A 27781-nucleotide genomic window follows, 5' to 3' on the forward strand; every position below is an offset into this window, starting at 1 on the left:
TAAGGATAGAAGTCATTAAGATGAAGATGAAAGTCACAATTATTCCATAAGAACTGATTGGCAAAACTGAAGTGCAGCTAGATGTATGTCCCAGCCAAAAGTCTGTGAAGGTCCTTTGGGGTCTACAGTTTCTCTGAGCACTTCCAGTTGCTCATCAGTCAGGGGACATTCAGTTGGAGGCACAACGATGCTGGAGTGTGCATCAACACTCAGGCCACTACTCTCCCAGTCTATGTGGGGTATGCTCAATCCCTAAAAACAACAATATAGCGCATTTAGTGTCACAAAATCCCACGTACAGTTCTGAAAAGAACAAACTGCATAAAATATATATTCAGTTGTTTTATTAAATACAATTGTCTACTGCCAAATTCTATCGAACGTACCTCTATGTCAGGTTCCAGTACAGGACTGCGGATACTTCCCATCACCCACAACTGGTTAGGAGTCATATAACCCTCTGTGCGTATTCTGTGATTATCCCAAGTGTTTTGGAAAAGACTGAGATCATCTTGAAGCCGTGGAAGAAATACATAGTGGCAACAGAAGAGGTGAGTAAGGTCGGAAATGTCAAGGTGGCCATCTTCTTCCAAACTATGTAAAACATCATAGTAAACATTTGTTACTGATGTCCAGATGTCTCTCCACAGCCTCTCAATACTAAAGGAATTTAAATCTAACCTTTACATATAGGTTGTATAACTCTTACATAATAACAATACAACTCTTATTCAACAAAAATGTATATAAACTTCAAACAATTAAAACATTGAAAAATTTCAACTTGCCGCTGATTGTGGATACTCTTTCCAGACATGAAGCTGCCCCTTTCTGTTCCACGAATTGTAAACATAAGGCGAGCCACATCCACATTCTCGACCCCCTGATCACCTCGTACCCTAAAAAACATGGATGTTTAAGCACAGCGCCTCAAACACTTAAAATAATAATAATAATAAGTTGCTCTATTATCACTTGATATAAAATTCATATATAGTACATGTGCAAAAAGAAAAAAAATTCAGACTATGTATACATCTGATGTAATTAATTTATACTGGGTACTCAGGGGGCTTATGTGGCCAGGTAAATACACAGACTGAATTATAATAGATTTTTGATGAGTGTGTGTGTGCCATATTGTATTCTATGGAAGCTTGTTTCCACCACTAAATAAAAAAGGTAATTGCAAGTTTATATCTTTGAATTCTGACATTATAACACGCAATTGTGAGTTTTTAATCTTGCAATTCTGACAAAAAAATTGTAATAGTAAGATAAGAACTTGCGATTTTGACTTCCATAGAATCCTGAGATAAAAACTCACAATTAACTTTTATATTTTCATTCCATGGTGGAAACAAGCTTCCATAGTATGCTGTGGGAATCCCAGAGTATGACATAAAAGGATAACTACAGTAATACCAGGTGCAATAGAAAAATTAAGGAAGCAAACCCTGCAGCAAATATTGTTATTTGTTAAAACACTGAATATTCATGCAAACGTTGCTTTTGTGACATTATGCAGAAAAGCTGATTAGAAGGTTAATGCCAATGAACTAGCCATGTAGTTTACTTCATGTAAAAATATCTAAAAGATTTGACAGAATTTGGCATCCAGTTATAATCATGGCTGATAGATCAACAAACCTGTAGTCATGTTTAGTGTGCTCATATTATAAATTTGTGTATTATTTGTTGTTTTATTTTATTTATTTATTATTTTTTTTAATTGTAATTTATAAAAGCCCTCCTAGGGACAAGTGTTGCAAATTAGCTTTGGTTATAAGCACTATGGTGCATGCATGGGATGACTGTTATTTTATATGTGTATCTGTCCCTAACAAATAAAACATTAAAATAAAAAAATAAAATAAAATAAAAATAACTGAAATGTACCTGAGAGGCAAGCCAAATGTCTCCACTGCTTCTTGAAAAAAAATACAAGGTAGTTGCAGCAAGGTTATTAGTGGCAGCACCAAGGTACATTATCTGTTAAGAGAGAAATAACTATGTAAAAAATGACTGAATATACATTATGAGTCTAAACTTGTGAACATTACCTTTCGTGAAAAGCCATCCACGCCCCCGAAGATGACTATATTGTAGCTAAAAAAAGAATATTCATACAAATGTTTTTAAAAGCCCACATATCACTCTCATAAGAACTGCAACATGCAATAACTGAGTGAACAAGCCTGTCAAACTTACCGAATCAATTTATGATTTGTGTCAATGTGCATTATTGACCTAGGACTGGAAACTGAATAGGTCCTTCGTACCACGCAGCCCATCTGTGTCATTCGGGACAGGACTCCAACTGTATCTACCCGGTGCATTGAAGCCCTGACCCGGTCAAACTGCACTAGGTGTCCTCGCGCCTTTAGAGCTCCTCTCATCATTCTGTATCCGCAATGAGGCATGTGTTGTTTTACTTCTGTCACACAATCATCTAATTCTTCGTCTGTGAGACTGCTATATCGTGCCCGAACAGAGGTGTTACATTCAGCCATTCGTCTGAATATTGTGCGTGTGCTTACTCCAATCATGCTAGCAATGGTTGGAACAGAACAGTTAATGTCCAGAAGATTGGTGATGTAATCTGGTGAGATTACAAGACGTGGCCGTCCCATCGACCCTGACTCCTGAAGAACGCTGGTAGGAGAGCGCGTCTCCTCGTTTGACAGGTTGAGTTGAATTAGTCTAAGCAGTTCTGTGATGCCATCCAAGATATCCCGTGGGATGGTAACTAAATTGGAAACAGCACTTAAAAAGACCAATTCTTGCGAGCACATAAACTCTAGGTAGTCCATGTCAAGGGGCAGGCGTCCAATAGCACTGTCCAAACGTGAACGAAGTCTTTCCAAAACATAATCCAAAAGCAATTGCTAAAGAGAAATATATAATAAGGAGTGTTAAATACCTCACTTTTGCTGATAAGACAAACAAAAGTTAAATAAATGACCATAATCATGATAATTTTGGTCAACATTATAATCACAATTATTTAACACGATTATAAGTGGGCCATATAACCAAAACGTTAAATTAATTATTTAATTAGAGATAGCAACAATAAATATGAATAATCTAATTCTAAACAGCATAATCTTCCCTGTAAGAATTAAACTTCATTTGTTACTTATTAAAACTACAAAAAGTCCTTACAGTCTAGAGCAGTAAGTGATTTTGTCTTTTGTTTGATTGATATTAAGCACCCAGTAGAAAGCAGGAATATAGACCCCTGTCACTTTAGGAGCAGCACGGATCCAATTTACTGTTACACAGGTATTTTCATTCTCAACTGTTATCGTTCATTTATTACATAACTAATGAGGGTTTACGTGAATAATCACTAAGTGCCACATTTTGCGTGTATTTGGCTGTTTGGGCGCGCACATTACACGATTTTACTGATTTACAGTGAAATTGGGCTTTTATGGAGGAGTGAAAGCACCGATAGAAAGGGGCAAAATGGGCGCAATAACCGTTTAATCCCAATTCTTGCATTTTCATAATAGTTTAAGATCGAAATTGAAACCGTATTTCGATTAATTGCACAGCCCTAAAATAACATCCTACAACAAACAAACAAACAAACACTGAGCTCAGTGTGCTGATAATCAACTCACCACTTGGTCCATCTTGGCACATGGCGCTTTGGCCTGTTGATGTAGCCGTTGACAGCCGCTAGCACCACCTGCTGGTGAGGACGTCTAACAGCAGATGGCGATCAGGGATCGGTACTCTACTGCTTTTCCTGCAGTTCCCGGATGTGTGCTGTAGAACGATCTGTCGAATTTGAACCATGGAATTTTCGGAATGAATTTGTAAAGTGAAATAAAACGAACCGAAAAAATGCCCGGCGAATATTATTGATGGAATTATTAAATAAACAGAATATTTTGGAAATGGACTTTGTGAGGTGAATATTGATTAATGAATTTTTAACAATGAAACAGTTTGTGAAATGTTTCCGATTGAAATATTCGCTGCTTAAATATACAACCATGTTAAAATGCAACGCATAAAAATGCAAGCCCTGAAAATACAGTGCATTAAAATACAAGCACTGTTAATTGCAATGCATTTTTTTTCGATTTGTGGAATTCAGCATGCTTTTTGTTTCAAAAACTATTGTCATTATTCTGCTTCCATAAACGCGGTCGTCTTATATTCAGGGTCTACACTTTGACATGTCAATAATACATCCACAACAATAGGTGGCGCCAAAAACGCATAAAACGAGTGTGCCATGAAATATGTAATGTGTGTTGTAAAGATCGCAAGTGAAAAAAAAAAAGAAAAAAGAAAAAAACCTTACAGCAGCAGGTTGTTAGCCTGATGGGACCAAACTTCCTCTGTAAGTGATTTTAAAACATAAGACAGTACCCAGATTTGAAGACTACAAAACGATTTCACTTCTACTGTTAATCAAATTTTGTTAGGCTACTATTAGATGGATAGCCTAAATGTTATATAATTCAGATGGGCTAACTGTTATTTTTATGGTATATCAAAAGTGTATATTTTGAAATGTCATTGTTGGTACATTTTACCAGTATTTACCATACTTTCAAAACAAAAATTAAAATAAGAAAAATATGCAATATGAAAACAATTTAAGCAAAAATGTATTTTCTAAAAGCCTTTTTCCAAAAGGTACATCTGGAAAAAGGGGATCGTCTTATAATCAGGGTCGTCTTATATTCGGGTCAATAAGGTACTTTGTATATCAAACTGGCATATCATAAAATAAATATTGCAAAAACAAATGAATGTAATCATTAATTATAATTATTGTCATTTATGTCTTACAAGTTTTATGTCAACAAATTAGTTCTTTATTTTAATTTTATTTTTTATAAATCATCTTTGTGATTGATACTGAGGCTGACACTAGGACATCAGAGTGCACCAGTAATATCAGTGTTATTTATGCATGGATGGATGGATTTATTTACTTGTTTTGTCTGTGTGAACATCTAGCACTGCATCTGTAGTCCTTGTTTAAAGATTCTATTTTATTCTTATTTTTAGTCTTCTAAAATTGAACTGATATTACATTGTAAAATAATTGGTCATTTTCTAATACTTTCCTCATATATTATACTTGTGCTTACTCCAATCATGCTAGCAATGGTTGGAACAGAACAGTTAATGTCCAGAAGATTGGTGATGTAATCTGGTGAGATTACAAGACGTGGCCGTCCCATCGACCCTGACTCCTGAAGAACGCTGGTAGGAGAGCGCGTCTCCTCGTTTGACAGGTTGAGTTGAATTAGTCTAAGCAGTTCTGTGATGCCATCCAAGATATCCCGTGGGATGGTAACTAAATTGGAAACAGCACTTAAAAGACCAATTCTTGTGAGCACATAAACTCTAGGTAGTCCATGTCAAGGGCAGGCGTCCAATAGCACTGTCCAAACGTGAACGAAGTCTTTCCAAAACATAATCCAAAAGCAATTGCTAAAGAGAAATATATAATAAGGAGTGTTAAATACCTCACTTTTGCTGATAAGACAAACAAAAGTTAAATAAATGACCATAATCATGATAATTTTGGTCAACATTATAATCACAATTATTTAACACGATTATAAGTGGGCCATATAACCAAAACGTTAAATTAATTATTTAATTAGAGATAGCAACAATAAATATGAATAATCTAATTCTAAACAGCATAATCTTCCCTGTAAGAATTAAACTTCATTTGTTACTTATTAAAACTACAAAAAGTCCTTACAGTCTAGAGCAGTAAGTGATTTTGTCTTTTGTTTGATTGATATTAAGCACCCAGTAGAAAGCAGGAATATAGACCCCTGTCACTTTAGGAGCAGCACGGATCCAATTTACTGTTACACAGGTATTTTCATTCTCAACTGTTATCGTTCATTTATTACATAACTAATGAGGGTTTACGTGAATAATCACTAAGTGCCACATTTTGCGTGTATTTGGCTGTTTGGGCGCGCACATTACACGATTTTACTGATTTGCAGTGAAATTGGGCTTTTATGGAGGAGTGAAAGCGCACCGATAGAAAGGGGGCAAAATGGGGCGCAATAACCGTTTAATCCCAATTCTTGCATTTTCATAATAGTTTAAGATCGAAATTGAAACCGTATTTCGATTAATTGCACAGCCCTAAAATAACATCCTACAACAAACAAACAAACAAACAAACAAACAAACACTGAGCTCAGTGTGCTGATAATCAACTCACCGCTTGGTCCATCTTGGCACATGGCGCTTTGTAAAGGCCTGTTGATGTAGCCGTTGACAGCCGCTAGCACCACCTGCTGGTGAGGACGTCTAACAGCAGATGGCGATCATGGATCGGTACTCTACTGCTTTTCCTGCAGTTCCCGGATGTGTGCTGTAGAACGATCTGTCGAATTTGAACCATGGAATTTTCGGAATGAATTTGTAAAGTGAAATAAAACGAACCGAAAAAATGCCTGGCGAATATTATTGATGGAATTATTAAATAAACGGAATATTTTGGAAATGGACTTTGTGAGGTGAATATTGATTATTGAATTTTTAACAATGAAACAGTTTGTGAAATGTTTCCGATTGAAATATTCGCTGCTTAAATATACAACCATGTTAAAATGCAACGCATAAAAATGCAAGCCCTGAAAATACAGTGCATTAAAATACAAGCACTGTTAATTGCAATGCATTTTTTTTCGATTTGTGGAATTCAGCATGCTTTTTGTTTCAAAAACTATTGTCATTATTCTGCTTCCATAAACGCGGTCGTCTTATATTCAGGGTCTACACTTTGACATGTCAATAATACATCCACAACAATAGGTGGCGCCAAAAACGCATAAAACGAGTGTGCCATGAAATATGTAATGTGTGTTGTAAAGATCGCAAGTGAAAAAAAAAGAAAAAGAAAAAACCTTACAGCAGCAGGTTGTTAGCCTGATGGGACCAAACTTCCTCTGTAAGTGATTTTAAAACATAAGACAGTACCCAGATTTGAAGACTACAAAACGATTTCACTTCTACTGTTAATCAAATTTTGTTAGGCTACTATTAGATGGATAGCCTAAATGTTATATAATTCAGATGGGCTAACTGTTATTTTTATGGTATATCAAAAAGTGTATATTTTGAAATGTCATTGTTGGTACATTTTACCAGTATTTACCATACTTTCAAAACAAAAATTAAAATAAGAAAAATATGCAATATGAAAACAATTTAAGCAAAAATGTATTTTCTAAAAGCCTTTTTCCAAAAGGTACATCTGGAAAAAGGGGGATCGTCTTATAATCAGGGTCGTCTTATATTCGGGTCAATAAGGTACTTTGTATATCAAACTGGCATATCATAAAATAAATATTGCAAAAACAAATGAATGTAATCATTAATTATAATTATTGTCATTTATGTCTTACAAGTTTTTATGTCAACAAATTAGTTCTTTATTTTAATTTTATTTTTTTTATAAATCATCTTTGTGATTGATACTGAGGCTGACACTAGGACATCAGAGTGCACCAGTAATATCAGTGTTATTTATGCATGGATGGATGGATTTATTTACTTGTTTTGTCTGTGTGAACATCTAGCACTGCATCTGTAGTCCTTGTTTAAAGATTCTATTTTATTCTTATTTTTAGTCTTCTAAAATTGAACTGATATTACATTGTAAAATAATTGGTCATTTTCTAATACTTTCCCTCATATATTATACTTGTTTATGCTATAACACCATATTAGAAAACTGCAGAATATGTGGATATGATTTTAACTCTCCATGTGGGGATGCACGTGAGTCATATCCGTATCTTTGCACCATCAGACAAACATTTACTTTCGGTTTAACTTTCAAGGCACTGCTGATGAAATGGCGGACAATTCGGGTAATATTTAAGTTTTAAAAACTTCATGTTATATGTTAAAAGTTTCTTAAAGTATCATAATCTAATCCTACTTAGACAACAGGTCATTTCTCGTGTTTCAGTAGGTCTGTTTGCATGCACATGCTTAAAATCGGAAGAGCGAGAGAGGAAGTAACATTTAACTTTTATGAAATGTATTTAATACAAATAATTCAAAACTCGCAAAAAACATTTTATAAGGAAAAAAACTTGTGTATTTTTCCACCGTTTCGCTGTATTTAAACGGACTGCACTTTAAAAATCTCTGTTTTTGTCTCTGTGCAATTAGTGATTAGTTGTTTATTAGTTGTTCCCATATCATATATTAGATACACGAACGTTTCAGCGAGAAGAAAAGATACATTTGAGCATCTCGCGAATTTACTTGCTAATCAAGTTCTTTTTAATTCCTGCTTGTTGCGTTATACGTGTCACGTGATTGCTATATTAAAGTTAGTGATTTATGAGCTTTTAACGTTCAGATAGGCTGTGCAGTGGTGGTTTTAGGCATGGGCGAACCGGGCAGCTGCCCGGGCGGCATTTTTTCATGACACGTGGGGGGCGGCACAAGCACTTGGAAAAAAATAAAATAAAATCATCTGCGCCGCTAAGCGGTTTTCTGTTATCTATCATATTATCTATCATATAACTGTGTGGAGAATTGGCAAACTGGCGCCCCTGCTTGTTGAGAAGGTACCGAGCACAGAAGCTGTGTGAGAAGTGGAAAGGGGAGGGGGGTGCGGCCGCGGGGGACAGTTCACCTCTCCCAAATGGAGCGGACAAGGAGGGCTAAAGTCAGTCACACCCAGGGGCGCGGGAAGTGGGGGTGCTGAGGGTGCTGCAGCACCCCCTGTTTTTTTCTGTGGGCAACTGTTTAATTGTTGGGAATATAAAATAATTTAAAAAAATCAGAGTGTCTATTTAAGTGCAAATAGCTATGTTGCTGGCAGAGGCTATTTAGATTAACTCCACCCACAAATGTATGATTGGGATAGTCAAATATGCAAAAAACAATTAGCCTACTAGTTATCAGATTCAGTGGTGCAGATGGTAAAGTTTGCAATACACTTCTTTTGACACGATCGACCAGGGTTCGAATCTGCCTTTTGGCGAACTTTTTTTCTCCCTTTTTAAATTTCAAATCACATCACATCAGAAAAGCATTTATTTTTTAATAAAAATGAAGGAAATAATCAAAAAGTTGAACATAAAGTATCGAGTAGGGTTAGGGTAGGTGTAGAGAGGGCTTTTGTCCCAATAAGGTGGCATCCATTTAATAATTAGAAATAAAATTAAAAAATTACACTCAATAAGTTATTGCATACTATTTTATAATGTATTACAATGCAGAAGTGCAGATAATTACCACTATTTTTGCAATAAGTAATGTTTTTCTCTAATAATGTTTTTCGCCATGTTTTTATTTTATTTTAACATAGAATAAATAGAATCTAAAGCTATCTGCACTGTGTAAATAACATATAACTAAAGAATACTGCTATTTTCACTTTGTGGTTTAGTCTTGACTTCTGGTCGTGAGTGACAGTGTTGGGGGATGGGAAATCTGTTGATTGTCGAGTGCCAAATAAACACAGAGTGTTTATTATGTATATAGAGTATATTTATTTAAGTTCTGATAACTTATACTGTTTTGTGCAGAATTGTGTGTTTCATGTTGAAGGATTTGTGCAATTGAGAAATATAAGCTTGTCTTACACTTATATTGTTATAGTAAAACATGGCTGTTTGTGCAAAATTTTTAGCAAAAAAACCTACAATTTTTTTTTTTCTCAGATGGGGGGCGCTCAGAGGGGGTCTTGCCCGGAGAGTAATTCAATGTAGAACCGCCACTGAGGCTGTGTTATATTACGATTTGATGTCGTCTTTTTTAATTATGTGCAATGTATATAATTTCATAATGTTCAGCAGATTCATTAGTTTGTGAGTTTTTCAGTGGTCAGAAGTCCTTTCAAAGAGGGGAAGCTCATTTTCGGCCTACATCATAAAAATTGTCCATTTATATACGTAAATTCTGCCCTACGTTCCTTTTCAAGAAAATGCTCTGTGACCCTGTCGTCTTTTCCAGTGACGCTAGTCTAGCCTACTGTATGAATGAATGAATGAACAAACAATCTAAAAAAAAAGATATTAAACTCGACGGAGGAAATGTGGCAATTAGGTTAAACTGAAACAAGGAATGTGGTGTATAATAGGGTTGTCACGATACCACAAAAATGTCTTACGATACTATACCAGCTTAATTTATAATTCAATTCTACAAAATGAATCAAAAATTAATAAATAAATAGATGTAAGTGAAAACAGACAATATTATTCTCTGAATACTTAATTAATGTGAATGAATGACTAGCTATTGTTATCCATGAAATGATCTAAACAAAACTCATCTTAGCACTGCACAGAAGCTGCATGAAGTGACATTTAGATGTGCCATTTATTCATTTAGACTATATTTATAATTGCATAAATAATGTTATGAGGTTAATGTTTTAAATACTAAATTCTGAATATAGAAATATGTTGGAAAATAATGTACTATGCCTACTTTTAGACGGGAAACTTAAAAACGGCCAGCAGGTGGCAGAAGTTCGTAATTGAATCACTGAGTCATTCAAACGATTCTTTCAAAACGGCTGAATCCTTGAGACACCCCTCGCTGCAGACTGTAGCGCGGTGACGTCAGGTATCTACGTCAGGTATGTGTTTACCGCGCATGCGCAAAGTGACGTATGGTATGTATATGACACGCATGCGCATTGCGTGTGTAATTTGCATTACGTGGTGACGGTAGGTGTTTTCGCGTCGTGCGTGACGTAACACGTCATAAAAACGCATGCGCATACTTAACAGAATACTCTACTAAAATGTAAAAGTATTAAGAACACTAAGGTGGAAAAAAAATAAAACAATAAAATGTAATACAGCACATATCCATGATTTTAACCATGTCTCATCTCAGGTAAAATGATACGGAATTACAGAGTTTATTCTGAAATATCTGTGTAGTATATTTATTAACATTCTGTTGCACTTTACTTCACTGTGTATATTGTAATATTACCCTTTAACGGCACCTTATATATTTCTTATTAGGCTAGTCAAGATTACAAAAGATGACATCAGTCGTCAGCTCTATGGCGCAGATGGTAAATCGTGTGTTTTTCACATTTTGACGCGATCGACTCAGGTTCGAATCCGCCTTTTAGCAAAGTTTTTTCTCCCTTTTCAAATTTCAAATCACATCAAAAAAGCATTTATTTTCAATAAAAATTAAGGAAATAATCAAAAAGTTGTGAGGGAGGGCTTTATTGTCCCAACAAGGTGATATCCATTTAATAATTTGAATTAAAATTATAATTTACACTCAATAAGTTATTATTGCATACTGTTTTATATTGTAGTACAATACTGAGGTGCAGATAATTACCACTGTTTGCAATAAGTAGTTTAAATAGCAGAAAATCCTGCTATCACTTAGTGCAAATAGCTGCTGCCTTTCTTATTTTAATCTGTCCTCTGTCATGGTTCTTGTTTATTTATTTATTTAGTATAATTTTGGACATTTTTCTTTTGCTTTGGCAATTCTGCATGTGAAATATTTAAGCCAATAAAGTAGTTTTAAATTCAATTGACTACATACAGTATATTTTCAGTGTCTGCATCCTATTTTATGCATGGTGCCTCCAAAAAACCAAACTGATAACAGTGATCTTTTTTTAAAATTATTATTTCAAAGAACAAAACAGAAAATATAATTGTATATACAAATATAGATTAAGACCATAGACTATAAACATGACACATGAGAAAGAAAAAAAAAATTGCATCTACTCATTCTGAAATTCACCTCCATCACAATCAACAATCAACCGAGCAGTAGCCCTCAAATTCTTTGAATGAATAAAACCCATGCAGGACTCCCCTCCTCGGCATACTCTCGACATACCTAGGTGTGCAGTTTTTAAATACAGTATATCACTGCACCGTAGGCACTGGTCTGTGAATACGGCACCTGGCACCTGGTGATTCAGACAAAGCGGATTTGGATCGAACACAGAAACTAAACAAAAACAGCACTCTTGCTTGTGTCGTATTGCCTAAGTGTCAGGAGCATTTTTTGCTCGCGTATCTTGAAATTTCCGAGTTAGCAGCATGTATATTAAATAGTGGTGGGCATAGATTAATTTTTTTAATCTAGATTAATCTCACTGTAATCTTGGAATTAATCTAGATTAATCTAGATTAAAATGGCTCATTTGAATTCTGCCAAGTAGATCAGAATAAGTTTACTACTAGTAGTAAACAACTAGCAATCATCAAGAATTTAATATTGATAATAACATCGAAGACATTGTATGATTATTCCTTAAAAATAAGGTTTTAATAGTTTTAGTAGTAGTAGCCTATTAAGTTCTGCCCAATGTCTTCAAGTGAAACCGAACTTTTATTTTGACGGGTTGCTGTGAGGATAGTTTTTCTCAAATGAAACGCTCGAATGCTCATGAAGTGACTCTCAGAGCAGTTCTGGAGATGTTGTTCATGTATTTATGTCCTCATTTAGTGAGACGACAGACGTTAATATCGCCGCAAGCGCCACGCGGGCTTCTGTATGAGTGAACAAACCCGTGCATCTGCGCCATACATTAACACAGAGACACACAGAAGTCATATTTAAATAGACGTTTTGCGGCTTAATATTTACAAATAGGAGTGGGAGTGTGCTCACTTGTGTGTGCCCTTACGTTTGTTTGTGTGTGTGCGTGTGTGTGTGTGTGTGTGTGTGCGAACCGGTGCGGAACTCCGCTGTGCGCGCGATACAGAGAGCGCGACCATGTAATGTAGAGACAGAAATGACTTTGTTCGGCTAGGTATACATCCGCGCTAAACTATCAAGGTGAAAGTCATCGTAGCTTGCGTAGTTGTTAGAATCTAGCTCTTAACAAATACCAAGATCGGCAGTCAGGTTTTGCTCGGATGCACAGAGAAGAGAAACCTTTCGGGTACCTGGGAGGCAGTGATTAAAGACAAGACTCAAGTGTCCTGTTTAACCAAAGCTCAGCATTTATTAAGTCATCGGGGAGTATATATATGAAACGAGAAGTTACACCATTGGACGATCACAAGATCTTATCAGACACAGACATCCAAATCATCTAAATATGGAACAATGTCTCTTTAGCAATCAAGGCCAAAGTTTAGGACATATGCAAGCTCAGCACACATCAGTGCATCTTCTGGGCAAAAGGGCACAGAGTGTTTCTGCTAAAATCTAACAGTGGCCACTTTAAGACACCGTAATGTCTTACCTCTAGAACACTCTTGTGCAGATTTAAGAATCATGTATATATATACTCATTACATCATCAATAATCAACAAATCATTGTTAGTATATAATTAACCATTAACTCTGATCTGTGTTAATCAATAAATCATAAACATATACTCAAGGATTACAATGTTGATTCTTCTGGTTCCAACTCATATATTGATACATAATCACCTCCATTAACCTCATTTGCACGTTCGTCAGCAGGATTAACTGATACTACATCAGGAGCAAATGTCCTCACGTTTCGTGCACTCATCATTACTTGATAGGTTCCTCTTGTCATGAGGGCTGTAATTGAGCGAGTTACAAGACCACCAATACATTGAATTATACATGGTGCAATCATTAATAAGATCAAACACAAAACTCCAATAGGTATAACAGTGTGGAAGATCCAAGTTCCCCATCCACCCCAGAGGGTGTTCAGCCAGCTGAACCAAGAGGGATCCACCTTCTCCGGCTCTGGGATAGATTCCTTCATATGCTCCACAATGTTCGTGATGTTGTCTGAGTTATCTGGAATATGAAAACAACAAGACACTCCCAACATCTTACAAACTCCTCCCTGCTGAGACGTCAAAATGTCCAAGACTAATCTGTTCTGTATAACAGCTTCTCTCATCTTCTTTAACTCCTCTGTGAGCAAATCTAATACAACAGCTGTATCATTTTCTAATGACAGAACTTGCCATGCTAACCCATTAATTTTATTCAGAGCGGTAGTGGTCCCTAATCCTGTAAACATACCTGCTAAGGACCATCCTACATTTTCCCATGGTTTTGTCCATGGACTCACGTTCGTATACCCATTATAACGAGTAGGCATGCTAGATATGTCTCGTCTCTTGCGACTTCGTTCTGACTCTACATCCTTCCTTTCTATGTCTTTCGCTGTTAACACCGTAGTTCCTGTAGAGAGCAGAGCTGGATAGCAACATCCACGCCAGTCTCCCTGATCTAAATGATAGTAGGCCATTCCTCCACAGGTCCAGACCATTCCCGGAGCACTGTCAATGTGAGAAAATGGGCATACAAAATTACTTGTAGTTTGATTAAGGAACTTGATAGTACAGTTGTTAATACCATCTGTGTGAATCAGTGTTACAGTATTTCTGCATTCAGATATTCCTACATTATGCTTTCCATCATTTGAGCAGATACATAAATCTACCGGGTAGGACTGTACACGAAAGGCTGGACCTTTAAACGGTAATCCTACATGGGAGCAATTATGATCCTCAATATTGGATGTTATTGTTCTGTTCGCTTTCAAATTATCCATCATTTGTATTATCTTTGACATCTGTCTTGGTATTTCGCATTTGTCTTTCTTGTGACATACTGTTTCTGGGGTCACTGGAAATGTTTTCCATGCTGCGTGTAATTGCATACAAATCCAACAATCTCCAGCAACTTCACTTCTCAGTACTTCTCTCTGTAATAGTGCTAATGCACAGGCATAATTTCCTTCACACTTCATCTTTGCTATTCTCACTTCCTTAATATCATCACTGAACCCTGATCCCATGATGAACTCTACATCGTTTATGGGTGCAGCTGCTGATTCTTCTGCAACTGAGCTTGGTCGTATTTTTAGATATTCCTCTCTCAACCTACTAATCTGTTCCTCAAATGGTATCACATCAATTCGAACTTCCTGATACGAATCTCTTCCCTTTACTGCCCATGCACAGTAATATACTCCTGCATCTGAAAACTGTACATCGGTTATTGTTACATTCAAGAGCAATACATGTCTCTTTTTCCCATCTTTCCAAGGTTTACCTCTCTGTTCTCTCTTAACTGATATTGCAGAAAATCTTGGGTCTATTCCCCAGGATCCTGGTCCATAATAAGCTTTTACCTCTGACCAGGAGCATGTTCCTGAACAGAAATACATTTCACGCCCATACCGTTCTTGTATTTCTTCTCGATTGTCATCTATCCCCATTGTTATGGATATGGGGTCACACAGGAAACTTTCATCTTTCCCTGGTTCTAACGTGACTGTCAGAGGGTCACAGTAGTATACCCAGCTCCCAACCCAACTTTGAGAATAGATTAACGGTGATATTTTTTTTATCGCCCGTTAAGAGTCTCACGTTAACGCAGCACGTTAACGCCGATAACGGCCCACCACTAATATTAAAACATAACATTATAAATGAATAAAAAAATATATAATGATTGATAAGAACCAAGTGCAAAGCCGCGATGGGACTGAGCTCCAATAGCTTCAGCGTCAGCGACTTTTTATAGGACAAAATGGCTGTCAGTCAAAAGGAGATACAGACCCTCCAATCATCACACAGAAGCCCGGAGTCCAGGCCAGCCCACTCCTCCATTCACACCCAGAGACGCTGAGCGTCCGTGGGCGGGACATAATCACAGCATTTATCCAATGACCGTCTTGTTTCGAAGCACTGAAAAAAACTGTTCAAAGCAGCCCCATTGAAGTTAATGGACGCTGGGCTTCAGCAGAGAAATACACTGACGCTACGGGAATGTATGAGAAGGAAATCCAGTCAGCCGACCTGCTACAGGTGCTGGTCATATAATTAGAATATCATCAAAAAGTTGATTTATTTCACTAATTCCATTCAAAAAGTGAAACTTGTATATTATATTCATTCATTACACACAGACTAATATATTTCAAATGTTTATTTCTTTTAATTTTGATGATTAGAGCTTACAGCTCATGAAAGTCAAAAATCAGTATCTCAAAATATTAGAATATTACTTAAGACCAATACAAAGAAAGGATTTTTAGAAATCTTGGCCAACTGAAAAGTATGGAAATGAAAAGTATGAGCATGTACAGCACTCGATACTTTGTTGGGGCTCCTTTTGCCTGAATTACCGCAGCAATGCGGCGTGGCATGGAGTCGATCAGTCTGTGGCACTGCTCAGGTGTTATGAGAGCCCAGGCTGCTCTGATAGTGGCCTTCAGCTCATCTGCATTGTTGGGTCTGGTGTCTCTCATCTTCCTCTTGACAATACCCCATAGATTCTCTATGGGGTTCAGGTCAGGCGAGTTTGCTGGCCAATCAAGCACAGTAACACTATGGTCATTGAACCAGCTTTTGGTACCTTTGGCAGTGTGGGCAGGTGCCAAGTCCTGCTGGAAAATGAAATCAGCATCTCCATAAAGCTTGTCAACAGAAGGAAGCATGAAGTGCTCTAAAATTTCCTGGTAGATGGCTGCATTGACTGTGGACATCAGAAAACACAGTGGACCAACACCAGCAGATGACATGGCAGCCCAAATCATCACAGACTGTGGAAACTTCACACTGGACTTCAAGCAACATGGATTCTGTGCCTCTCCACTCTTCCTTCAGACTCTGGGACCTTGATTTCCAAATGTAATGTAAAGTTTACTTTCATCTGAAAAGAGGACTTTGGACCACTGAGCAACAGTCCAGTTCTTTTTCTCCACAGCCCAGTTAAGATGCTTCTGACGTTGTCTCTGGTTCAGAAGTGGCTTGGTAGCCCTTTTCCTGAAGACGTCTGAGCGTGGTGACTCTTGATGCACTGACTCCAGCTTCAGTTCTCTCCTTGTGAAGCTCTCACAAGTGTTTGAATCGGCTTTGCCTGACTGTATTCTCAAGCTTGCGGTCATCCCTGTTGCTTGTGCACCTTTTCCTACCCAAATTCTTCCTTCCAGTCAACTTTGCATTTAATATGCTTTGATACAGCACTCTGTAAACAGCCACACCTTTCAGTAATGACCTTCTGTGACTTACCCTCTTTGTGGAGGGTGTCAATGTTCGTCTTCTGGATCATTGCCAAGTCAGCAGTCTTCCCCATTATTGTGGTTTCAAAGAACAAGAGATACCCAGAATTTATACTGTAGGGATGGTCATTTATTCAAACTCAAATTTAAATATTCTAATATTTTGAGATACTGATTTTTGACTTTCATGAGCTGTAAGCTCTAATCATCAAAATTAAAAGAAATAAACATTTGAAATATATCAGTCTGTGTGTAATGAATGAATATAATATACAAGTTTCACTTTTTGAATGGAATTAGTGAAATAAATCAACTTTTTGATGATATTCTAATTATATGACCTGTATATGTAGCTGATTCTGAACGAACTGGTCTTCAAGATGAACGTGTTCTAACGTATTTTTAGTCAATAAAATGTTAACACAATTGTACATATTTGACCATCATTTTTTTTTAAAGAAATCCCCACTGACTGTAAAGTATGTTCATTTTGTACTGTAAGTATGTACATTATCTGATTAAATAGCAGATAAATGTGTGGTTTTGATAAAAAAAAATAAAAACGTTACAAACTTTGATGTACTTAGATATTAGTTTACTGATCAATCTGTTGAGCTATTTCATACAACAAAGATCATCATCAGTTCCTATATTCAGCACTATTAAAGCTAGAGGCCAGAGGCCCATTTCAGAAAGGAGGTTAGGTTTTTTTTACAAACACTGTTGTTTATTTACAAATTTGATACATTGTTAAAAAAAAGTTCTGATAAATATTCCTTAAATATTGTTAATTGTTAATATTTTATTATCAGTAGTTGCACAATCATTAAATTAATAGTCATGTCAAGTTAAACTGAACTTTTATTTTGATGGGTTGCTTCGAGGACCTTTAAAGGGATAGTTCACCCAAAAATGAAAATTCTGTCATCATTTACTCACCCTCAAGTAGTTCCAAACCTGTATGAATGTCTTTGTTCTGCTGAACACAAAGGAAGATATTCTGAAGAATGTGGGAAACAGAGTAGTTCTGGGGCACCATTGACTTCCATAGTATATTTTTTCCCTACTATGGAAGTCAGTGGTGCCCCAAAACAGCCTGGTTACAAACTTTCTTCAAAATATCTTCCTTTGTGTTCGGCAGAACAAAGAAATTCATACAGGTTTGGAACTACTTGAGGGTGTGTAAATGATGACAGAATTTTCATTTTTGGGTGAACTATCCCTTTAAGTCTGTTGTATATGATATGTCGATGGTTTTTCTCAAAAGTAACAGTAAAATGCTGACGAACTGACCCCAGATCAGTTCTAGAGATCATGTTTATGTGTTCATAAACACCACGAGCATCATGTGCACTTCAGTATGTGTGTAGTAAACTAAACCGCGAGTCTGCGTCATTCATTGACACACAGACACACACAACATGCAGGATTCAGATTTAAATGGCCAGATTCCATGATATTCAGCAATATGCCGTACATTATGTTTGTTTTTTTGTTTTTTTTGACAGGATCCTGTGATTCCATCCGAATTTTCATAAACATACGGCCCTATAAATAGACAGTGTTTTACTCAGGAATTACGGCTCTTATCAAAATGCATTCTTAGAGTACCATTACTAGTAAAATGCAGAATCGTACCATTTTTAAAAGCCGGGGATCGCAATACCTTTTTAGTACCAGTAAATTGTGTAACACTAGTTCCTAGTGATAAATCAACATTTTAATCATCTTCTTCTGTCAGTTTCAGAGTGTGTGAAGCTGAATCTGGTTGTGTGTGGGAGTGACGGCTCATTAAAATCCTCCGTATCAGAGCAGATCCTGCAGCAGACAGACAGAAGATCAGACGTGGAGCTTCACGATCGTCTGATTAATCTGCTGGAGCTTCCAGTTCTGACTGGTCTCTCGGAGGAGGAAGTGATGCGTCAGACTCTCCGCTGTATGTCTCTCTGTTATCCTGGAGTTCATGTTTTCCTCCTCATTATTCCTGACGCTCCTCTCAATAATGAAGACAAAGCAGAAATGGAGGAGATCCACAGGATCTTCAGCTTAAGAATCAACAAACACATCATGATCCTCATAAAGCAGAATTCAGAGCATCAGACAGAAGAACTCAATGAAGAAACACGGTCTGTCGTTCAGAGGTTTGGAGGACGACATCAGTTCTTTGGACCCAAAACACAAGTGTCCTCACTGATGGAGAACATCGAGCAGATGCTGCAAGAAAACAGAGGAGAGTGTTTCTCCACAGAGACATTTCTCGAGGCGCAGATGAAAAAAATCCTGAAATACGAAGAGACGAAGAAGAAAATTCATTCACTAGAGACACATTTACTGTCACAAGGTAAGAAAATGTGTTTGGTCTTAAACTACACATCTTGTATGTGTGTGTGTGTGTGTGTGTGTGTGTGTGTGTGACCCTGGACCACAAAACCAGTCTTAAGTCGCTGGGGTATATTTGTAGCAATAGCCAAAAATACATTGTATGGGTCAAAATTATCCATTTTCCTTTTATGCCAAAAATCATTAGGATATTAAGTAAAGATCATGTTCCATTAAGATATTTTGTGAATTTCCTACCATAAATATATCAAAACTTACTTTTTGATCAGTAATACGAATAGCTAAGAACTTAATTTGGACAAATTTAAAGGAGATTTTCTCAGTATTTAGATTTTTTGCACCCTCAGATTCCAGATTTTCAAATAGTTTTACCTCAACCAAATATTGTCAGATCCTAATAAACCATACATCAATGGAAAGCTTATTTATTCGGCTTTCAGATGATGTAGAAATCTCAATTTTGACACTTATGACTGGTTTTGTGGTCCAGGGTCACACAAGCATGTGTTATGGCAAAGGACTTTTTATCTATGCTGGACTGTTACAACTTGACTCAGTTTGTTCACTTTCCTACTCATTCCAAAGGTCATACTCTGGACTTAATGAATTTGTAAATAATGAATTTGTATCAAACATTTCCACTTCTGATGTAGGTCTTTCAGATCATTCTATTGTTTTTTTTTTTTTAATTAGAAGGTATATGTTCTATTAGGCAGGAACCACGCACTCTCTCTTTCCGTAAATGGCAATCTATTGATCATATTGTTTTTGCCGAATCTATCACCTTTTCCTTAGAGGGTTTATTTTCAGCTCCCCTTGAGGATAAAATTTTATTGTTAAATACTGCCCTTACCGCCAATTTGGACACTTTTGCTCCTCTAAAACATGCACTGTCTCTTTTGTAAACTCGGCTCCTTGGTATAGTGGTGATCTGCGCTCAAAGAAAGTTGATTGCCGCAAACTGGAGCGTAAATGGCGTTGCTTTGGCTTGAGTGTTTTTCATCAGGCTTGGAAAGCATCTCTGGGTCAATATAAAGTAGCACTTGAAAAAGCAAGATCATCCTACCTTTCTCAGATCATTGTAAATAACCAAATTAATCCCAGGCAGCTTTTTTACACTACTTCTTAAAGTCTTCTTAAAGTCCACAGTGCTAATTCTCAGACTGCATCAGTTCAGTTTTGTAATGATTTTCTCATCCATTTTAGCGCTAAAACTGCTTGTGTCCGTAAACATGCAATTTGTTCCTCTGGTTCACAGACGTCAGTAGTCAATTTTGTATGTTTTTCTGGTACTCCTTTGTACAGATTTTCTTCAGTTCATCCTGAATCTCTCTATGTGCAGGTCTCTAGTATGAAAGCTACCCCTTACATACTTGATCCCCTGCCAACTAGTTTATTTAAATCTTGTTTTGGCGTTCTGTGTTCTACTGTTCTTTCAATCATAAATGATTCATTGTTAACCGGTGTTGTGTCAGCAGCACTTAAAACTGCTGCTGTTCTAGAAAAGCAAAATACAGATGTAAACAATTTAAACCATTTTCGTCCAATATCAAATCTTCCATTTTTGGATAAAATTTTAGATGGTGTTGTTGTTTCTCAATTACACAGTCATTTGACTGTTAACAACCTTTTTGAGCCATACCAGTCTGGGTTTCAGAAACTGCATAGTACTGAGACAGCCTTGGTCAAAGTTACTAATGACTTGTTCTTAGCATCTGACGCTGGATCAGTGTCAATTCTTATCCTTCTGGACCTAAGTGCTGCTTTTGATACTGTCGACCATACTGTATTACTTAGTCGACTTGAATCGGTCTTTGGGGTGACAGAGATTGCTCTGGATTGGTTCAGATCCTACTTAACTGATCGTAGTCATTTTGTTTTTATGGATGGTCACAAATCAGAGGTTGGTCCTGTTAGTACTGGTGTCCCTCAGGGCTCATTACTTGGTCCCTTGCTTTTCAGCATTTACATTTTTCCTCTTGGGCAATTGTTAAGATCTCTCGAACGTAACTACCATTTTTACGCTGACGATACGCAGATTTACATCCACTCTAATCCGGGACAAGTTGTGGATATTTCCCATCTCTCTCACTGTCTCTCAGAGATTAAGTTGTGGATGTCTGAAAATGTCTTGTGTTTGAATAGTTCCAAAACAGAAGTTATGCTTCTCGGCTCTCCCCATAAATTGCGTAACGCAGGATCTTTAGCTTTGTCTGTTGATGGTGTGGCTCTAGAGTTCCAAAGTAAATTTAAAAATCTGGGCGTTATTTTTGATTCCAGTTTATCATTTGAGCCTTTTGTGCTGAACACGGTTAAGACTTCATACTTTCATCTCAGAAATATTGCACGGATACAATCTGTGCTGTCTTTCTCTGTTGCTGAAAGGTTAATTAACTAATTTGTCTTTTCTCGTCCAGACTATTGTAACGCCCTTCTTACATTGTCCCCCGGCTGACATTAGGGAAGCAAATTCATTGGGCATTTTTAAATCTTGTCTTAAAACGTTTTATTTTCGTCTTGCTTTTAACTGATTGTTATACTGTATTTTTGTGTATTATTTTGGATTTGTTGTGTTTGCTTGTGTTGTAAAGCGCTTTGAGAAAGTAGGTTGTTGATTGTGGCCTGTGGAATGCTGGTCCACTCTTCTTCAATGGCTGTGCGAAGTTGCTGGATATTGGCAGGAACTGGAACACGCTGTCATATACGCCGACCCAGAGCATCCCAAACATGCCCAATGGGTGACATGTCCGGTGAGTATGCTGGCCATGCAAGAACTGGGATGTTTTCAGCTTCCAGGAATTGTGTACAGATCCTTGCAACATGGGGCCCTGCATTATCATGCTGCAACATGAGGTGATGGTCGTGGATGAATGGCACAACAATGGGCCTCAGGATCTCGTCACGGTATCTCTGTGCATTCAAAATGCCATCAATAAAATGCACCTGTGTTCGTTGTCCATAACATACGTCTGTCCATACCATAACCCCACCGCCACCGTGGGCCACTCGATCCACTCGATCCACAACGTTGACATCAGCAAACCGCTCACCCACACGACGCCATACACGCTGTCTGCCATCTGCCCTGTACAGTGAAAACCGGGATTCATCCATGAAGAGAACACCTCTCCAAAGTGCCAGATGCCATCGAATTCGCGAGCATTTGCTCACTCAAGTCGACATCTGTGGCATTGTGCTGTGTGATAAAACTGCACATTTTAGAGTGGCCTTTTATTGTGGCCAGCCTAAGACACACCTGTGCAATAATCATGCTGTCTAATCAGCATCTTGATATGCCACACCTGTGAGGTGGATGGATTATTTCGGCAAAGGAGAAGTGCTCACTAACACAGATTTAGACAGATTTGTGAACAATATTTGAGAGAAATAGGCCTTTTGTGTACATAGAAAAAGTCTTAGATCTTTGAGTTCAGCTCATGAAAAATGGGGGCAAAAACAAAAGTGTTGCTTTATAATTTTGGTCAGTGTAATATGTGATTTGTTCTTAATGGATATCTGTGTGTTTTCTCCCTGTTTTTCAGGAGGAAGTGGATATTTGACTCATGTGTGTTTCGGGCTCATTTGTGTTCTTCTGCTGGTCTTCATCGTACTGCAGTACATCTCCATCACAGCAGAGAGAGACCAAGACATCAATCCGACGATCACCTTAAAGGACTGTTACACTGATTTAATGACTGAAAAAGACAAGTGCTATCCATTCACCAAAAGCCAAGGTATGGCAAATTCTGTACATGCTGCTATATACATGCTGCTCTACATGCTGCCGCAGCAGCAGTCCTCAAATCACAAGCACATCTACATGTATTGAAGCCATCTGATAAACTGAAATGCATGAAATCAAAATGCTTGCAATGGTATAGCAATAGCAGAGAGAAACAACACAAGTGTGTCTTTGATGCATCCTAAGATGAATAAGAGAACGTTTTTCAGCACTTCAAAGCTCAAACGTCTGATTATTATTCAATTTAAATGTGACATTCAACATTTTGTTTCCTTTAAAGATTATCCTTATTTGTAAAACGAAAACTTTCACAATGTACAAAAACTTACACTTGATAAAAAAACACTTATTTTAACATTTAAAAATACGCTGAATTACCATTTCAACCAGTAGATAGTGCAGAGTAGCACTTTTTATCCCCATACATTTTGATTTTGAATTTATTTTTAGACATTAATCACTATTATAACATTTAAAAAAGCCTGTTTTTGTCACTTTTTGTAATTAAGTGTGAAATATATGAATGTTGTTTTTCTGCCCACCAAATGCCTATAATTTGCCTCTTTGCACTGGAATTTGAAAACATTTTCTCTATTTTAAAATACTTCATTAATTGTAATAAAAGCAATTAATAAATTATAAAATATTAGATTGCAAAAGCTCATACATGGATCATAATTATTGCAAATATTATTAAGCAAAAATCTCCTCAAAATATTATCTAAATATGAATGTACTAAAATATAGTTAATTTATTTAATAAATAAAAAGTTACACTTAAGGTGTTCGGTCACATTTGACTAAGGAGTGTAAGAACAGGCAAAGCTGTCTCTTTATCTCTCCCCTAGAATTAAACGCTACTGTAAAGCGCTGTCAGCACAGTAATGGATGCACAATCAATGCACATTATGTGTCAGTATTTGCCAGAAATTGCTGCAAAAATAGTGAAACTGCTGTCCACCCCATTATTCCAATTCAAACGTATTGACAGCGCAGAGTTGTTTGGAACTATTGAGAGCTTCATGAACCACGTGACCACACGGCGACGAGATCAAAGTATGTCACATCTCTGATTTTCAGCGGCTCTGCTATGATCGTATCAAATGTAGAAATATCAACAGGCAGATTACTATCATATTGGCTGTTTATTAGTACTTATAAAGCTCATATAAATGACTTTTTCCACATGATCATATTTTAGATCCATTAATCCGACCCAATACCTAAATTTAACAACTACCTTACTAACTATTAATAAGCAGCTAAATAGGAGTTTGTTGAGGGAAAACTCTTAAATAATAATGAATATGTTTTTCCCTATTCTCAAGTGTTGGTAGATATGTTTTGTTGTACAATTATTTTTTTAAGGATCTCATTAACTGTTGTGCTTTTGCTGTCAGCAGGTGTTACACACAGTGATGATAGTGATGGTGTGAGGATTATGCTGTTGGGAAAGACGGGTGTTGGGAAAAGTGCATCAGGAAACACCATACTGAGAAGAGAAGCATTTAAATCATTGATGACTTCATCCTCAGTGACCAGAGAGTGTCAAAAATACATAACTGAGTTCAACAGAAGATGGATATCTGTCATTGACACTCCAGGCCTGTTTGATACTGGAATTGATAATGTTGAGTCCAGAAAAGAGACTGTGAGGTGCATTTCAATGGTGGCTCCTGGTCCACATGTGTTTCTGCTGGTGATTCAACTTGGACGATTCACTCAAGAGGAGAAAGATGCAGTGAAGATGATCCAGGAGATGTTTGGTGATCAATCCAGAATGTACACCATGGTTCTGTTCACCAGAGGAGATGATCTGAGAGGAACAACAATTGAACAATTTATTGAAGAAAATGATAGTTTAAAGTACCTCATCCAGCAGTGTGGAAAGAGATACCATGTGTTCAATAACAAAGAGACTGAAGATCAGACGCAGGTTTCTGAGCTGCTGGAGAAGATTGACCGTATGGTGGCAGTAAATGGAGGACACTTCTACACCAATGAGATGTTCCAGCAGGTGGAGAAGAACATCAAAGAGGAAAACGAGAGAATACTGAAAGAGAAAGAAGAAGAGATCAAGAGAAGAGAAGAAGAGCTGAGAACCAAATATGAAGCGGAAAAAGAGCAAATGAATAAAGAAAATGAGAGAGAAAGACAAGAGAGGCAGAATGAACAGAAAAAAATGGAGAAAGAATTCAGAAAGAGAGAAGAGGAGATCAAGAAAGAAACAGACGAGAATGTACGAAAAGAGATGAAGAGAAAACTGGAGGAGAAGCAGAAAGAATTTGAGGAGGAGATGAAACAAAAAGAAAAAGCTTCAGTAGAACAACAACAGAAATTAATAGAAAGCCTGGAAGAAAAACATGAGAAAGAAAAGCAAGAATTTGAAGAGAAAATTAAACGTGAAACCAGAGAACAAGCAGAGAGTGAATATCATGAAAAACTTGATAAAGCTTTAAAAGAAGCTGAAGCAAAAGTACCATACAGATCAAAGCGAGCTCGTGACTGGGGTTACTATATTCCTGTGTTTGGAGCAGCTGCTGGAGCAGTTTTTGGTTTAGCTGAAGACATCGTGTATTTGATTTTCTGATAATATGAAGCTGAAGGATGAGTTCAGGTAAATGTGGGAAAATCATCACATTAAGACACCTGTGCATGATGCAAATTTCCAAAACCATTCTATTTGTTTTGATTTTTTTTTTTTAAATCCTTGCTTGAAGAAATTATTTATTCACTTCTTAATTATACTTTTTTTTAAACTCTATTTCTTTGAAGATTCTAGAACTCTGTTTTTATCTGTAATAATTAATATTAAGTCAATGTTTGTTTAATTACCAAACAAACAAAAAAAATTACTTTCTCATTCAGATCATTTCACCTGAATATCATTACCTGTTTTAATACGATTTTTCTCAGAGATTGATTGATTTCTCTCTGTATATGTGAGAATATTGATTTTGTTCATTTTGACATTTAGGCTGTATTTCCTTTTTACGCAAGAGGATTAGAGCTAAGCAAAAATAAAAAATAAAACCATCTCGAGATTAAAGTCGTTAAATTTTGAGAAAAAACGTTGAGATAAAATGTTGAGATTAAACTAATTAAATTGAGAAAAAAGACGGGCTATTCTCCGTAAGCAGAGTGCACAGTTCTGGATTAACCTTTTCAAGACGTTAATCAGTGATGGACACTTTTTGGATAAAAGTCTGATCCAATTCTGCTTCCTTAACCTTATTCAAGTATGTCTTGTTTTAAAATGCCATTTTGTAAGCCTATACAGTATATAACTTTATAACCTACGCCATTTAATAAGTCTTACCATGCAACTTCTGCCAACAGTGAAGATAAACAATGAACTACTTGCTAGTGATTTTAGAACAAGTATCGATAGTAGCACTTGCCTATGCCTTATAAATAGGGGATTTAGTTTGTCTCATTTTTTATTTTGGCCAGCGGTTATGAAAACATGAATGTTCCATTCTTTAAATGCGGTGCAATGTCGCCCCTTTCTACATATAAATCAGTCAAATCACATAATGCGAATGCCTTATGGAGTCTCTTTACTATTTACTCATTCGCACTGAATATACATATGCTTTTTTTTAAATCTGAAAATTAAGATTTTCTTTCTTTTTTTAATTTATTCTAGGATGAACTTGATTAGTTTGTAAATACATGGAATTCCCACAGAATGCGAGCATGCTCAGGAAATTATGGAGCATCAGGACGTCCACTAGTAATGCACTCTCTTTCAGGAATGCACAATGCCGAAGACAAACTAAAACCAGTTGACATGGATGCAGCAGCCTTGTGTCAGGAAGACCAAGGGTCAGTTCCCTTGTGATGAGACAGTGTTTGAACTCTGCTGTCTGTTAATGGAGGAAAATGGATGGGACGCTCCTACAGAACCATTCAGTGCAGTTAATCTTGACATATTATTAAGAGCAGAAATACAACAAAATATTTGATGGTCCTAGTAATCCATGATGAGACCTGACAAGTACACACCCATATACTCTAATTTGTATTATGTATATTTCATGCTGCATATCAATGGGGGAAAAAATAGAGCCAGTGTGTTACAATGAGTGTGACTTTACAATATCAACAGCAACTCAATAATACAATATGCTTACTAAACCCTTAGTAGTTAAAATGTATACAAAGTGTCTATATACATTATATGGTTTGTACAGCCTATATATTGCTAAACTGTATGTTGCTGTGTGCTATGTTAAAAGATGTTTTTTCCCCCCCCCCTTTCATTTGATACAGAATTACCATCATCTTTTTGAAATATTTATTTAGTAAAATGTTTAACAAAATGACCAATAAACAGCACTGGGCAACATGAAAACATCTTGTAATTTCTTAAGCAGTCAAATTGGCACAGAACTCCAGTTTTCACTAACAAGAACTTCTTGGCTTTTAATAACAACATATTACTAAAAGTAGTATACACTGAAATGAACAATAAAACCTCAGCATACAAATACATGCATCACAGTATATGAAGTTGGACAACAGAGTTCAACGTGTATGAACATGCTGCTTTTATTAGCCTGAATATTAAAATCAAAAGTGTTAACAATTGACAGCATAATTCAAACATATAAACTTTTTTTTCCCCTGAACATTCGCTTGACTAATTGTCTTCAAGCTAAGATTGCCAGCATTTGCAAAACCAAACTACCAAAGTAACCAG

At 36.7% G+C, this 27781-nt stretch overlaps 2 protein-coding genes across 7 annotated transcripts; one reads left to right on the forward strand and one right to left on the reverse strand.

Annotated features, from left to right (window-relative positions):
* Window positions 1-86: 86 nt before the first annotated feature.
* On the reverse strand, window positions 87-6428 carry LOC131536102 (uncharacterized). Of its 5 annotated transcripts, XM_058768832.1 has the most exons (8): window positions 6230-6428; window positions 2212-2888; window positions 2064-2109; window positions 1900-1930; window positions 789-899; window positions 627-660; window positions 387-511; window positions 87-252 (listed from the first exon to the last, which is right to left on the reverse strand). In XM_058768832.1, the coding sequence occupies exons 1-7, from the start codon at window positions 6239-6241 to the stop codon at window positions 508-510; spliced, it is 915 nt and encodes a 304-aa protein (XP_058624815.1). In that variant the 5' UTR covers window positions 6242-6428; the 3' UTR covers window positions 87-252; window positions 387-507. The 5 variants fall into 5 exon arrangements, with proteins under 5 accessions (XP_058624815.1, XP_058624814.1, XP_058624813.1 ...); XM_058768831.1 differs by lacking the exon at window positions 627-660 and having other exon boundaries at window positions 387-594; window positions 1900-1927; window positions 6230-6423; XM_058768830.1 differs by lacking the exon at window positions 627-660 and having other exon boundaries at window positions 387-594; window positions 6230-6423.
* A 1371-nt stretch (window positions 6429-7799) lies between these two features.
* On the forward strand, window positions 7800-27426 carry LOC131536087 (GTPase IMAP family member 8-like). 2 transcript variants are annotated; one of them, XM_058768775.1, is made up of 5 exons: window positions 7800-7886; window positions 18736-19335; window positions 22877-23068; window positions 24480-25693; window positions 26726-27426. In XM_058768775.1, the coding sequence occupies exons 1-4, from the start codon at window positions 7871-7873 to the stop codon at window positions 25664-25666; spliced, it is 1995 nt and encodes a 664-aa protein (XP_058624758.1). In that variant the 5' UTR covers window positions 7800-7870; the 3' UTR covers window positions 25667-25693; window positions 26726-27426. The 2 variants fall into 2 exon arrangements, with proteins under 2 accessions (XP_058624758.1, XP_058624759.1); XM_058768776.1 differs by having other exon boundaries at window positions 26832-27426.
* Window positions 27427-27781: the final 355 nt, after the last annotated feature.

The sequence above is a fragment of the Onychostoma macrolepis genome, chromosome 03 (assembly GCF_012432095.1).
Source record: "Onychostoma macrolepis isolate SWU-2019 chromosome 03, ASM1243209v1, whole genome shotgun sequence".
In the NCBI taxonomy this organism is placed as follows: Eukaryota; Metazoa; Chordata; class Actinopteri; order Cypriniformes; family Cyprinidae; genus Onychostoma; species Onychostoma macrolepis.

What these genes read in the sequence shown, in the direction of transcription:
- LOC131536102 (XM_058768830.1), bottom strand. An exon ending in ACAAATCATAAATTGATTCG is followed by an intron (nt 2,110 to 2,211) that starts GTAAGTTTGACA and finishes TTCTTTTTTTAG; the next exon opens with CTACAATATAGTCATCTTCG. An exon ending in TGGATGGCTTTTCACGAAAG is followed by an intron (nt 1,931 to 2,063) that starts GTAATGTTCACA and finishes TTTTTTTTCAAG; the next exon opens with AAGCAGTGGAGACATTTGGC.
- LOC131536087 (XM_058768775.1), top strand. An exon ending in GACACATTTACTGTCACAAG is followed by an intron (nt 19,336 to 22,876) that starts GTAAGAAAATGT and finishes CCTGTTTTTCAG; the next exon opens with GAGGAAGTGGATATTTGACT. An exon ending in TCCATTCACCAAAAGCCAAG is followed by an intron (nt 23,069 to 24,479) that starts GTATGGCAAATT and finishes TGCTGTCAGCAG; the next exon opens with GTGTTACACACAGTGATGAT.